Genomic DNA, 12,924 nt, shown 5'->3' on the forward strand with positions numbered 1-12,924 from the left:
GGGGAAGCCCCGTACAGCACGGAGGCAGAGAAGGTCTGGCGTCCAATGCCAGCCAGTGCTTGGCAGGTGACGTGCCCCCTGGATGGTGCTGCAACTCACCACCCCGTCCTCCCCCCGCCCCACCATCCAGCCGAGGCCTCCACAGGCTGTGTCTCACTACCACAGCCTGTGCAAACTCCAGCTTCCAACCCTCAAGCCAGAGGTGCGAGGGCAACAGCTCAGGAACGGCTCTGGACACCTTGGCTGTGTGTGTGGAATGGGACCTCGCTCCTTCCCACCTGCCCACCTAGCCTGTAGGTGGTAAAAGCAGTTGTTTTCTCTAATTGTGGCAAAATACACGTGACGTACAATTTACGATCTTAACCATTTCAGAGTGAACACTTCAGGGGCATTAAGTCCGTTTGCTTTGTTGTGCAACCATCTCCACCATCCAGGAAACTTTTCTGCAGCGCGGAAAGTCGGTCCCCACTGAACACTTCCCCCCCCCCCCCCCCCCCAGCTCCTGGAAACCAGCAGTCTCCTTTCTGTCTCTCTGGATTTGACTACTCCAGGAACCTCACAGAAGTGGAATTACACAGTATTAGTGCTTCTGTGACTGCCTGGGTGCACTTAGCATAATGTCTTCAAAGGATCCGTCCGCTTTTAAGAAAAAAGCGTAACATGCCCTGGGCAGGGCGGGGCAAGGGACGCGGAGGAGCAGGGCAGCTCTGCTTCCTCTTGTCTCCCTGACCCTGTCAGTGGAGGCTTTGCTACGCCACCGTTGCTTGCTGGCTGTCATTTCAGAAATGCTCGCCGAGTTTGTAGCAAGTGCAGGCTCTGAGCCGACATGGGGGGAACGGCAGCGAACTGAGAGATGGGGCCTTGCCTGCCGCGCTCGGCCTGGTGAAGGTATTGCCATGACAGGGAGACAGGCAGGTCTGCAGCCTGAGGAAAGTGCCAGAAGGACAGCTGTGCAGATGCATCGTTGCGCCGGATGGGCGGCCCCTCGTTGAGTGGGCGGGAAGGCCTTTCTGAGGGGACTCAGATAGGATGAGAAGGGGTCTGAGAAACTGGGGGAGCAGGCTGGGCGGCGGGAATAGCCACAAAAGGCTGAGAAAGTGCCTGGCCCATTTGGGGAGCTGAAAGGAGGTCTGGGGAGCCCTGGCAGGCCTGTCAGGACAGTGTCCAGGGGGCTGGATTTCTAGCTGTGTTTGGAACCCGCTGGGAGATTAATCAGAGAGTTTGCCGATCCCTGCCCCTCGAGGACAGAATGCAGGCTGCGCCTCTCATGGGCACTTTATTTTCTCAGCTTCCAATTGCCAGGAAGAGGGAGCCCTGGAGGGAACCTGGGTCATTGGCAGATGGGGGCTTCCAGAGGGTCCTAGTGGTGGTGTGAGTGTGGACAGGTTAGCTGCACACTGAGGGGAGACGAAATGCCAAATGTGACAACCCCTCAATCACTCTGTGGCACGTTGTCAGTGTAATGTCTATGTGTGTGTGTGTGTGCCTATGAGTGTGTATGTACATGTGTGTGCTAAGGATTGTGGGATATCTGTGAGTGTATGTGCATGTGTGCGTATATGCATGCATATAGAATATATGTGACTCTGTGTATGTGTGTGCAATTGTAGGGTATCCGTGAGTGTGTATATGTGCGTGTGCATGTGATTATGGGGCATCCATGAGTGAGTCTGTACATGGGATATTCATGGATGTGTGTGTGTGTAATTGTGAATTTTCCATGAGCGCATGTATATGTGTGTATAAGTCATTGTGGGGGATCTGTGAGCGTGTGCATGGGATAGCTATGAGTGTGCGTATGTAACTGGGAGTTATCCATGAGTGTGTGTGTATATGTGTGCATGGGATTGTGGGGTATCTGTGAGTGAGCGTGAGTGTGCGTGCGTGTGACCGGGGGTTCTGTGAAGTGCGTGTGTGTGTGTCTGTGTTCGGAGGTGGGTGTGGGAAGTAGGAGGAGCTCTGTGTACCATGTTACACTCACAAGCACCCCGAGGTGCAGCCACCCCACAATGCCTGAGACACAGTCAGTGGGTGATGATGGGTGGGAGGGTTCCTAAGTTCTTTGGGAGAAAGAAGGTACGAAGGGATGATTATCTAGACCCTTCAGAGGATGGATAGGACACACGTGGTCTGGCCTCTCCAAGTGGTGGAGGGAGGGCTCGCTGGCCCTTCTGTCTGAGATGGCCATTTTGGAGCTCCTGTGTGGCTCTGGCAAACATTGTTTGATTGGCCTGCATGGTGCTTTAAACATCGAGACATTATATATATATATATATATATATATTTTTTTTTTTTTTTAAATGTACATTTCAGTTTTCATTATAAAACTAGGTTGAGGGCGCCTGGGTTGCCCAGTAGGTTAAGCATCCAACTCTTGGTTTCCGCTCAGGTCACGATCTCACAGCTTGTGAGTTCGAGCCTCACATCAGGCTCTGTGCTGACAGCTTGGAGCCTGCTTGGGATTCTCTCTCTCCCCGTCTCTCTGCCCCTCCCTCACTCGTGTTCTCTCTGTCTCTCGAAATAAATAAATACTCTTTAAAAAAAAAAAAAACTAGCCTGGATCTGAGGAGGACTACCCCTTTCCAACAAGGCTTGGGTTCTTGGGATGACACAGTCCCCACCACACCTGACTGCCTCGCACTTGGCCTGGGCTGCACTCTCTTGCAGGGTGGACTCAACAGCACTGGGTCCCGGAGCTGGAGGCCCCTGTCCAGGCCCTGCTGCTCCCAGTCAGAGGAGCCCTGCTCACCACAGTTGGGTCTACTGGATCTCAGCTGTTCTTTTCCAGTACATCTACATTTACTGTGAGTTTGGTGCCCACACTGATAGGAGGCCTCAGTCTCCCCAAAGTATTCTGTGTGTGCTCTTTGAACCACAGATGCACTTTGAGGTGAGGAGAAAAACCCCTCTCTGGCCTTGGGGACCTATCCACCTAGTGCCATTCTACTGGAGTTTCAGGGGGTCTGGTTGATCTCTCCCCAGGCTCTGAGGTGCGTGCTTGGATTCCTGCCCTGCCCTGCCTTGAGTCCATCAGGCTGCAATCCTATCTTTTAGGGGTCTGGTTCTTTGAGTCTGAAAGACTCAGGCTCTTTGAGGGCATGTTTTATTTATTTTTTATTTTTTTATTTTGAGAGCACGAGTAGGGAAGGGGCAGAGAGAGGGGGAGAGAGAGAATCGCAAACAGGCTCCACGCTGTCAGCACAGACTGATGGAGGGCTCTGTCTCTCCAACCGTGAGATCATGACTTGAGCCGAGATCAAGAGTCAGACACTTAACTGACTGAGCCACCCAGGCACCCCTGAGGGTGTGTTTTAATTCCTATTCGAGATGACCTATAGCCCAGGGGCCTGGTTCCAAGCAGGTTCTTGGCTGATGCCGTTGGAATGGACTTGCAGGTGACACCGGCCAGTTCACTGTCCTCACCAGGAGGGAGCCAAGGTCCATAGATGGATTTATGGTCACTTGGTACACCACTGCCAGAACCCTTGATTCTCACTCCTTAGTCCCGAGTCTGCTGGGAACCCCAACCCAAAGGGGCCCAACCATGGGGGACCCCTCCTCCCTTTGGAGAAATAGCAACATTGGCCTCAGCCCAATTATTGCAGGACTCGGGGTCAGGGTGACCTCTGTTGCTAAGGTGGGGCAAATCTCTAAGCAGCCAACCACAGAACTCCCGCTGCCTTTCATGCAGCCACTACCTGAAGTCACCTGGTTGCTGGCCTGTGACACCCTGCACGCAGAAAGCACTGCATTCTGAAGTGTGCTTCCCCTGACTCTACTGTCCCTCCAGACGGGTATTATTAGTTTCCCTGTTTTGTTGGGTGCCTCCGAATGGGAGCCTGTTTACGGCCCAGACTCCTAATAGAAGGCTGCAGTTTCCCTCCTTATAATCTATTCTCTGGTGGGTTTTATTTCCAAAGCACAGCAGTACAGAACCTGCCCCTTTGGGAGTTCGTTGGGCTTTTTTTTTTTTTTTCCCCTACAACAATCTTTTCTCTCCTTTCACTCAAAGAAAGATGTTTTCCCACCTCATGGAACCGGCGGTTGGCCAGGCCACCCCGCTGGGCTCTTTTGTGTTCTGGGTGCTGCAGGGCACTGGCGAGAGGGGCATTAGAGAGGGCCCCTTGCCTCCCCGCCTGGGCTCCGGAAACCCAACAGTCACACCTCCAACAAAAGCTTTCAGGTGACATTTAGGGCCCTGAATCTGCTCCTGCTCTTGGCTCTAAAAGAAAGTGGCAAATCCCCCTGCCAAAGCCAACCGTGCTGCTCCCTGGAAGCTGGAATCTCCCTGCAGGCCAGGAGTTCCGGATGGATTGAGGCTCTCACCCGAGAGACAGACTTCCCCGGCTAAGCGGGTGCGACGCTCACTTCCTGCTGCTCTAGAGTGGCAGACGACAGCCTGTCTCGCTGTCTGGGAGACGGGACTGGGAAAGCCTTGCACACATCCCCGAGCATGGGGCGGGGGGGGAGCTTGCTTTTGCCTCAGAGGATGTTCCAGGGCTTTGTCCCAGGCCAGTGGGTCCCTAGCCTCACCCCGGACCCTGATGCCAAGGAGGGGTATCACTTCATACGGCAAACCCTGATCTGCTGTCTGTGTAAATGGTGGTTCGCTGGGTGGGGGCCATGGGGGGGACGCGGGGTGCATGCACGTCACAGCCTGGGCCCCCCGGGGAAGCGGCTGCATCACCGGGCAGGCATTTAGAGGGAACCTTGGCCATCACTCACTCCTAATTTTAATGACGTGCATTAGCTAAATTGTGTTCTGAGTATTCATTCAGTGCTGTTTATGGCGTGCTCTCGAGTGCGCTTACCGTTTGTCAGAAGTGCAAACTAGCGAACATACGAGCCTTTAAGACAGGCCATCTGTTCGTCTTAGACCTTTGGACGATTGTCAAACGCTTCTAAAAATAAGTGCTCACTAGCAGAGAGGGGCTACCCAGGTGATACACAGCAGAGAGGGAAGCAGGGCTGTCTGTGTCTGTACCCTCACCAAAGGGAGAAGTATAACTTGAGTGTTGGGGGTAGGGGGGAGGTGGAACCCAGGAAGGGAGCAGAGGGAGGTGGGGGGCATGAAGGCCCTGCTGGTACCCCTTTTTGGCTGGAGGTGTGAGCTTTTCCCTGTTCCGTCCCTTTCATGTAACTCCACAGCTCAAATACCTTCGATGGCTCCCCATGGCCCAGATTTAAGGGCGAACTGCCTCGTCTCGCATCACGGAGCCTCATCAATAAGGCCCCCACCTTCCTTTCCAGGTTTGTCTCCGTGGCACATACCCTGTGCTTCTGCCAAGCTGAATTATTCATTGTTCCCTCAGCATATGCTGTGCTTTCCACATTTCACAAGCAGAACGGCGCCGTGGGTAAGAGTGTGCTCTGCACACAGACTGCATGGGTGCAGATCTGGCTCGGCTGTCACCAGCTGCAGGATCTCCATGCTCTCTGTGTTCGTGCCTCAGTTTTCTCATCTGTAAAATAGGGATAACAATCGTATTTAACTCCCAGGGTTGTGAGGTTTAAATGAGTTAGTATAATCAAGGGTTGAGAATAGTGCCTGGCACACAGTGAGCACATGATAAATGTTAGCTGTGATCATTATCAGTTTTATTGGCACCTCTGTACCATTCTCCGGGGGGATCATTCTCCTTGGAAAACTGTGCTCATGCACCCACACACGTACACACACACACAGGGCAAACCCTAACCAGGCCATCCTCAAATGTGCAGCTGGAAGGCTGGCTTCTTCCTTAAGCACCTGCCTCTCAGAAGTCCTCTTTCCCTAGTCCCTTTTTGCAAAATATCGTCCCCTCCTTTGGCCGTGAGCTTGTAAATGGCCAAGATGTACCTTATTCTCTCTCTGTCTTATGCCTACTGCACTGCACAGGGCCAGGCTCCATGTTTGTTCAATGAACAAACATCAGAATCTCACTTAGCTGAAACATGGCTTCAATGTTAACCTGAAGTGTCTACCTTTTCCCCTGGAAGCAGAGGGAATATCTTCCCATGGTTAAGGCAGATTTTTGGACCAGGCCTGTGAGAGCCACCGTGGCTGCAGCCTGCCAAGGAGTAGTAGCCTAGCGGTGGGCAGTGGGGAGAAAGGCCATCCACCACAGCCTCTTTCCCAACCTAGAGCCAGAGAGAGGTGATGTGGGGTCAAGGTGAAGCCAGGTGGGTTCTGCAGGTGAGGGCAGGTAAGACGTTCTAGGTGTTAGGGGGATAAGTGTTCCTGCACCCTTAATTTGCCACAGGGATGTGAGGGCCAAAGCCCTGGGACCAGTCCTTCTCTGGTGGCCCTTAAGAGTGAGGGTGTGTGAGTCTGGCTCCCCTGCCCCCACGGAACTGTGAGCTCCTCAAGAGAGAGGGCTCAGCCTTCAACTCCGTGTGCCAGTGCCTGGCTGGGGGCCTGACACACAGGGAGTCCGTGAACAGCTGTGGAAGAAATGAGTAAATGAGTGGCTGAATGAGTGGATGAGTGCCTACCTCTCTCCCCCACAGAGTCTCCCTGAGCCTCCCCTCCTCACCAGATACCTCACTCTGCCCCCAGGGGGAGGGGGGCGGGAGGGAGAGCAGTGAATTGTGGGACTGAGGCTATACCCAGGGGGTTATGGGGAGGAGACAGTACCTTTAGCAGACTTCTGCTGCTCCTTCTGCTGCTCCAGAGACAGGAGCCTCCAACACTCTGACATCTCTGGAGCACTCCTCAGATCCTGCCAGCCCTTGGAGGAGGAGCTGGGAGAGGCATAGTTGTTCGGATCATCAAACTCCGTGTGGCCCACACTGCAAGCCCTGAACCCCTTGGTGCCAAGGGGGTCCAAGGATCCAAGGAGGGAACAAACAGCCCTTCTCTCACAGAGATCCTTGTCTGCTCAGGAAGATTCTCCTGGACACCATTTATGGAGCACTTTCTCTTGGCCAAGCCTGGGAGCTGTGCGTGCACGTTAATTTCCGGAGTCCTCAGGGCCGCTTGGGAAGAGGGTTCTGTTGTTACTGCCCCTCCCCCTAGTCCAGAGGTCAAGGACCTTGCTCAAGGCCACATGGCTATCAAGTGGCAGAGTCAGAATTCAAACCCAGGACTCAGCCTGTCTCAGCCCACTAAGGCTACTTGCGATCCCCCGGGCAGTGGTGACTGAGAACAGGGCACTTGCTCAGGGCCAGGTGACGTGCTAGGACTTTACGTTTTGTCATCAAAGTAGCTGGAGCACAGGAATTGCAGCTAATAATGCAGTCCAAGAGGGACATGCAGTGCAGAGAACTCCTCTCCAGCCTGTGCCTGTGCATCTTGGGGTGTGCGGAGAAGTCTCTTGTTACTTCACAGACACTACTATCCAGGCCAGCAGGTAGCCAGTGCCTCCGGTCTCCTCCACTTGACACTGTTGGGGGTGGGTGCCATAAGGAGACCAATAAGGGTCCCAGAGAAAGGGACAGAAAGCAGAGCTAAGACCTTGAGAAGGAACCCCTGTTGCAGATTAGGGAGGGGCACACTGTGTCCATGTGTGTGTGTGATTGTTGAGGTGCACAGTGTGTGTTGGGCCAGGGATGCCTCCTGGTTTCGGGGAGACCAGAAGGGGCCCACGACAGAACCTCCGACTGGACCACTTAGGCGTGTGTCGGTGCTTTAGGGAGGAAGGTCCAGCAGCAGGCCCTGTGCTCCTAGCACTCTCCTCTGTGCTCAGCACACACCCTGGCTTGGGCTCTAGGTTGGGATCGTTTGGCTGCTGAATCCCAGCAGCAAGCAAGGTGGCTATCACCCAGCAGATTCAATGAAGGCTTGTTGAATGAATGAATGAATGAATGAATGGCCATACAAATGAAGGCAAGGGTGTAACAAAAGGTTCCTTGGACCCAAGCGCTCTGCTGACAACTTGTGCGGATAGAGGTCTCAGCAGGACCCCAGACACGACACCTATAGCACCCACCGGCCTGCCACACCCTCACCCATCAGGAACTTATGTGCCCGGGGCAGGTGACCCAGTGCGCCAGGCATAGGCACCCAAAACAGGTCCTAGCAGAAACCTCTCTCCTTGAGAGCCGAGTGCACTCTGCAGAGTGAATGCATCTCAGCCTCAAACCAGTGCCCCATCCCCTCCCTCCCTTCCCCCCACCCCCATTTTATTTTTTTCACCTGCTTCTCGGCCCACACCTGCGTCTCCCTGGCAGGCAGAAAGGCCCTTGTGGATGCCAGGCCTCCCCTCTGGGTGCCTTCCAGTCCTTCCTGGCTCCCACCCCCACCCCACCCCCGGCCTTTATGGTGCTGGGAAGTGTTTATCTGCAGGGTTGGTAGTATCTTTAAAAAACGATTTTCTTCCTTCTCTGAAGGGGCTAAATATAGCACAGGCATAAACAGAGAAATAGACATTAAGCCAAATGCCCTTGTGAGAGCCATGCCGGGTGGAAGGGGCTCTTTAAGACGGCTTGATGAAGCCCCCGCCCCTCGAACCACAGCAGCTAGCCGCGGGGAAGGAGCCGAGGCTTTTCGGTATTCACCTGTGCCGATCGGCCGTGGCTCTGCCAGGAGCCGCTCAGCGCACAGGTGTGTTGGGTGATTGGTGAGTCCTGGTGACAGGTCCCCGCCACCCCCCTGCCCTTCCAGAGACTGTGCCCTCAGGCTGTGGAGGAGCCCATGCCCTCCCCAGCCAAACACCTGGCCTCCTCAGCACCCCCCAGCACACACACTCTTGTTGGGTGGCATGGACCGTTCTCCCTTGCTGAGCCACCATCTGCACCATTCATCCCGCACAAACGTTTGGGTGTCTGTGTTCTTGAGCATCCCCACCCCCCCCAGCAAGCCCCTTGAGAGGGGTGGGCCCAGCTGGAGTTTTCCCCTACCCTGCTCTGTGCCTGACCCAGAGCAGAGTATCCAGCAGGTACTTAATAACGCAGTGCCTCATGAATTCTGGTGCCCGGTCCCCTTGGGGCATCAAGTTTCGACATTTCCATCTGCTATGACATCCTGGGCTTTTGTTCTTGTAGAACTTCAAGGAAGGAAGTTTTACCCTTCGGTCTCAGAACTCTCTCTGAGGAAGTTCTTTCTTGAGTCTCACTCAAGAACTGCCTGCTACTGCTCCTTAAGAGAAAAGGCCCACTGTGGTTTTCATCTGACAGGTGGCATTTATTCTCTTATTTTCCTGACCAGTGGTCCTAAGCATAGGATCCTGCCTCCTGGATTTCTGTGCCAGCAGCCTGTGGATGAGTCAGTGTGGACCACGTGTGTTATACTGGCCCTGTTCTTGGCCCTGTGCTTGCCTCCTGACAAGAGGCTGTTTCATTATCCAGAGATCCCTGGACACCCCCCTTTCCCCCATGGTAGTGGTGGGTGGTCCTTGAGGATTTTGTAGAGATCAAATATCATGTCTGGTTTTCTGTTGCTTATGGAACAGAGTCTACATTCAGGGACATTCAGGGCCTAAATCTCTCCCGGTCCGCCATGTACCTCTGTGCTGGGATCATCCCTCTGGTGCCTGCATTTGCCAGGCTTATTCCAGCCTCCACATCTTTGTGTTGTGTTGTGCTGTGTCTTCCACTCAGAGCGCCCTCTCCCCTTTCCATGTTTCAACATCCTACCCGTACACTTAGCCGTTTATTTATCCTTCCATTGATTCATTCAAAAATATTTACTTGGTGTCTACTTGGTGCCAAGAACCATAATTTGAGGACAGAAAAAGAACTGTATATGTTTATCCTCCTAACCTCCCTCCTCCCCTCTCTCCTCCCCATCCCCCCACAGATAAAGGACTGACCACACCCAGGTACCCTGGCCACGTGGCACTGTTAATTGACTGGCTGTTGGCAGGGTGGCAGAGTGAAACCCCCGATCGTTCCTGGGCAGCTGTGCCTGTCATGTCACCACTGGGCACTGCATGCCCAGCCCTGGGCCAAGCACTGTGGGGCTAGGAGAGGAGGTGATGCAGTTCAGCAGAGGAGGCTAGTCTTGCGCTGGGGAAGCACATAGATGTGTGGGAGGTGGGTCAGAAGGCCTGGGGGCGCTGCAGGGAGGGATGGCAAGTGACTAGGTGCCCGGAGGACCTCAAGCATGGTCTGGTTGGGAGGAAAGAGAAAGGAAGTGAGAAGTGAATCAGCAAAGGCTTGGAAGCCAGGAGGATGTTTTGCTGTAGGGTGGGTTTGGCTCCCTGCAGGACTGGCTGCCTGTCCGTGCACAAGTGCAGGGAGAGGTGCCTGGGCTGGAGGGTGGGCGTTCCCATGGAAACCGCCGCATCCCATCTGTGGCCTCAGACAACCTGCCTTGTGCCTCTGGGTCCGTGGCACCCCCACCGAGGTGCCAGGCCTCGCTGGCAGAGTCTGTCCTCATGCCTGGTGTGGAGTGTGGATGATCTGTGGACTGGGATGCCCGTGAGTTGTGGGGTGCTGGGAAGCCTGCCTTCCCACCCAAGGCCCTTGCTTTCTTGGATTCCAGTTGCCTGGATCAACCCTGCCTGATTCCTAGCTGGATGACCTTGAACCGGTAACTGAGCCTCTCTGAGCCTCCATATCCTCATCTTAACCACGTCCTACCTTGTAAGGCTATTGTGGGGATTGAAAGAAATGTACCTCTAACAGCACAGAGCACGTGTGCTTGCCAAGCACCAGCCATGTGGCCTGTACCCAGGAGCCCAAGGAAAGAGGACAGCAGTGGTTGGCGCTCTGTGCTGCGGGCATCAGCAGGCATCTGCTGCGAGCGGACAGGGCACTGCCCCTCCCTGGCGGTGAGCTTGCCGCAGGGGTTGGTGACATCACCACCAAGGCAGCAGCAGTGCCGACTGTGGGAAGGGGGCTGCCACGGGGGCCCTGGGCCAGGGAGCGGAGGTGGCTCCAGGCCCCCCGGCAAAGCTGGGCGTCCGACATTCTCTGGTGGCCCTCACAGCTCAGACCTGGAGCCCGGGAGAGAGACGCAGCGCCGCGTCTGACCTCTGGTGGTCATCTGCAGAGCTGCAGGCCGGCGGCTCCCAGCCCCAGAGGAGTCCCTGAGCGGGCTGGGGCGCCCAGCTGTTGGGAGGCAGGGGCACCCCTGAGACCTTGCTCCTCATGACTGGAGGTCCAGTGCTGCCCCCAAGCAGGGGCTCCTCTGCCTCTGGTGGATATTGCTGCCTTTCTCCAGGTGGCATGAGGTTGGACACTACTTGAGGCTTTGATAAGATGGGTCTGGATTTAGAACAGGGACCATTGAAAAGAAAATCACACTTGGAGGCCGAATGCCACCCCCGGCCCCAGGCCAATGGCTCCTCTGAAAACAGATCAGCGCCGCTGGTCTGCTCCGTCTGGCATCAGGGAAGAAATGCCATGGGCTATGGTGAGAGGGAAGCGTTTGGCCAGAGGGTCCCACCTGGACCCGGGACGCCCAGGCGGTTTCGGGCAATCCGGGCAAACCGCACACTCTTCTGGCCGCAGCGCTGTCACGTGACCCGGCTGGCAGGCTGCCTCCTCCGGCGCCCTCCCGCTGGGTGACCCGTCCTCGGCCGCAGGCACCACTGCCGCCCACTGCCTCAACACGTCTGTGCCACTCGGGTGTTTCTTGGCCAGAGAGCCGCACGGCACATCTGCTGTCTCCCTCCGCGAGGCTCGGAGCAGCTCCCCTGGAGGACCGACAGGGGGTTCTGGGGAAAGCCTGCAGGCAATCAGATAAGAGTGTGCTCCTCCTCATCAGAGCAAAAGGGAGACGGAGAGAGGTGAGCAAGGAAGGTTTTAATTCCTGCCAGCCTCCTCCTGGCATGTCCCCTCGCCCTCCCTATAGCCAGCCCCCGTGGTTAAGGCCTGAACGGTCTTTAAAAAAACAATTTATAGAGAGCCCAGGTTGGCAGCAACAGGAACTCATCCCGGAGCCCCAGAGCAACGTGGCGTCTTGGCAGCTGTGTCCCCCGAGCACTTTTTCCTTGTTGCATTTTGTTTTGTAATAATCGAGACGCTTTTCTGTGGCTCCCGGCGTAAATGCACTGAGTGGGAGGGGACGGGCCTGCTCTCCATTCTTCTGCCCTCATGCGTGTCTCCTTTCTTCGCCTTTGCAGAACCACACGATGAGCCAGCACGCACAGTGAGGGACCGCTCGACAGGACGCCTCTCCGCAGAAGGCTTGCCGGAGACGCCGTGGGGAGGGCCATTTGAACATTACATCCAATCAAAGTGTCATTTGCAACCCAGATGTAAAACTCTAATGATTTGGCCATGAGGCGCTGCTATTATAAGCAGCTGGAAATGAATATTAATGGCAGAGATTAAAAGTATTCCATGCTCAGTATTTTTTATTGTCCTGCTACAGCTAGTGTGCTTTTAGAGTTTCCGCCGAAGACTACATTTCTAGAGTTAGAGAAACCCGCTTTTTGAGGCTATTGTCCTTTGTTCCTTCATGTATTATATTGATAGTTTTTAAAAAAGGATTAGTGTGATTTTTTTTTCCTTTGCTTCTTTTTTTTCTTTCTTGTTTTTCTTTCCTACCCCCCCCCCCCCTTCGGTTAACTACTTTTTAATTGCAATTCTAGGTAATTGTGCATCGTGATGTGATTGCTTGGCTATTGTCTGAATATTTCCTTTTAATTTTTTAATTAAAGACTAATGCTTTGATTGGATTTGCCAGTTCACCGGACAGTGATTAAAACTATGTAATGAATATAATCGGTTTCAGTGCAACTGGATGGTCTGCTTTTAAATGTGACTTAATCTGACTGCAGTAACTAGTACAGTTCAATAAAGGGAATCCATGCGATTAGCATCTGCTGCCTGGTTCTCTCCTCCCCAGCTTGGGGCTCTGGGGGGAAGGGGGGGGCTGTCGTCACCCATAGGGTGTGTCCCTACGAGAGTCCCCTTGGGATCACATGTGCCTGTGGGGACCTGCGCACAATAGACCCAGCTTCCCTCAGGAAGGAGGACACATAGTAACCTGACACATGCAGTCTGGATCAGGTGGCAGTGGTCATAGAAGTCAGAACAGAAGGGATCCTTAAA

General features: G+C 54.4%; 1 protein-coding gene across 3 annotated transcripts in view; it reads left to right on the forward strand.

The window, feature by feature from the left end:
* ZNF423 (zinc finger protein 423) overlaps positions 1–12,691 on the forward strand; it is a 332,614-nt gene extending 319,923 nt beyond the window's left edge. For all 3 annotated transcript variants that reach the window (XM_027044455.2, XM_015084023.3, XM_053210830.1), the window contains one exon: positions 11,991–12,691. In XM_027044455.2, the coding sequence (XP_026900256.1) occupies positions 11,991–12,020 (30 nt within the window). In that variant the 3' untranslated portion in view covers positions 12,021–12,691. The remainder of the gene's footprint in view (positions 1–11,990) is intronic.
* Positions 12,692–12,924: the final 233 nt, after the last annotated feature.

This window comes from Acinonyx jubatus, chromosome E2 (assembly GCF_027475565.1).
Source record: "Acinonyx jubatus isolate Ajub_Pintada_27869175 chromosome E2, VMU_Ajub_asm_v1.0, whole genome shotgun sequence".
NCBI classification, from domain to species: domain Eukaryota; kingdom Metazoa; phylum Chordata; class Mammalia; order Carnivora; family Felidae; genus Acinonyx; species Acinonyx jubatus.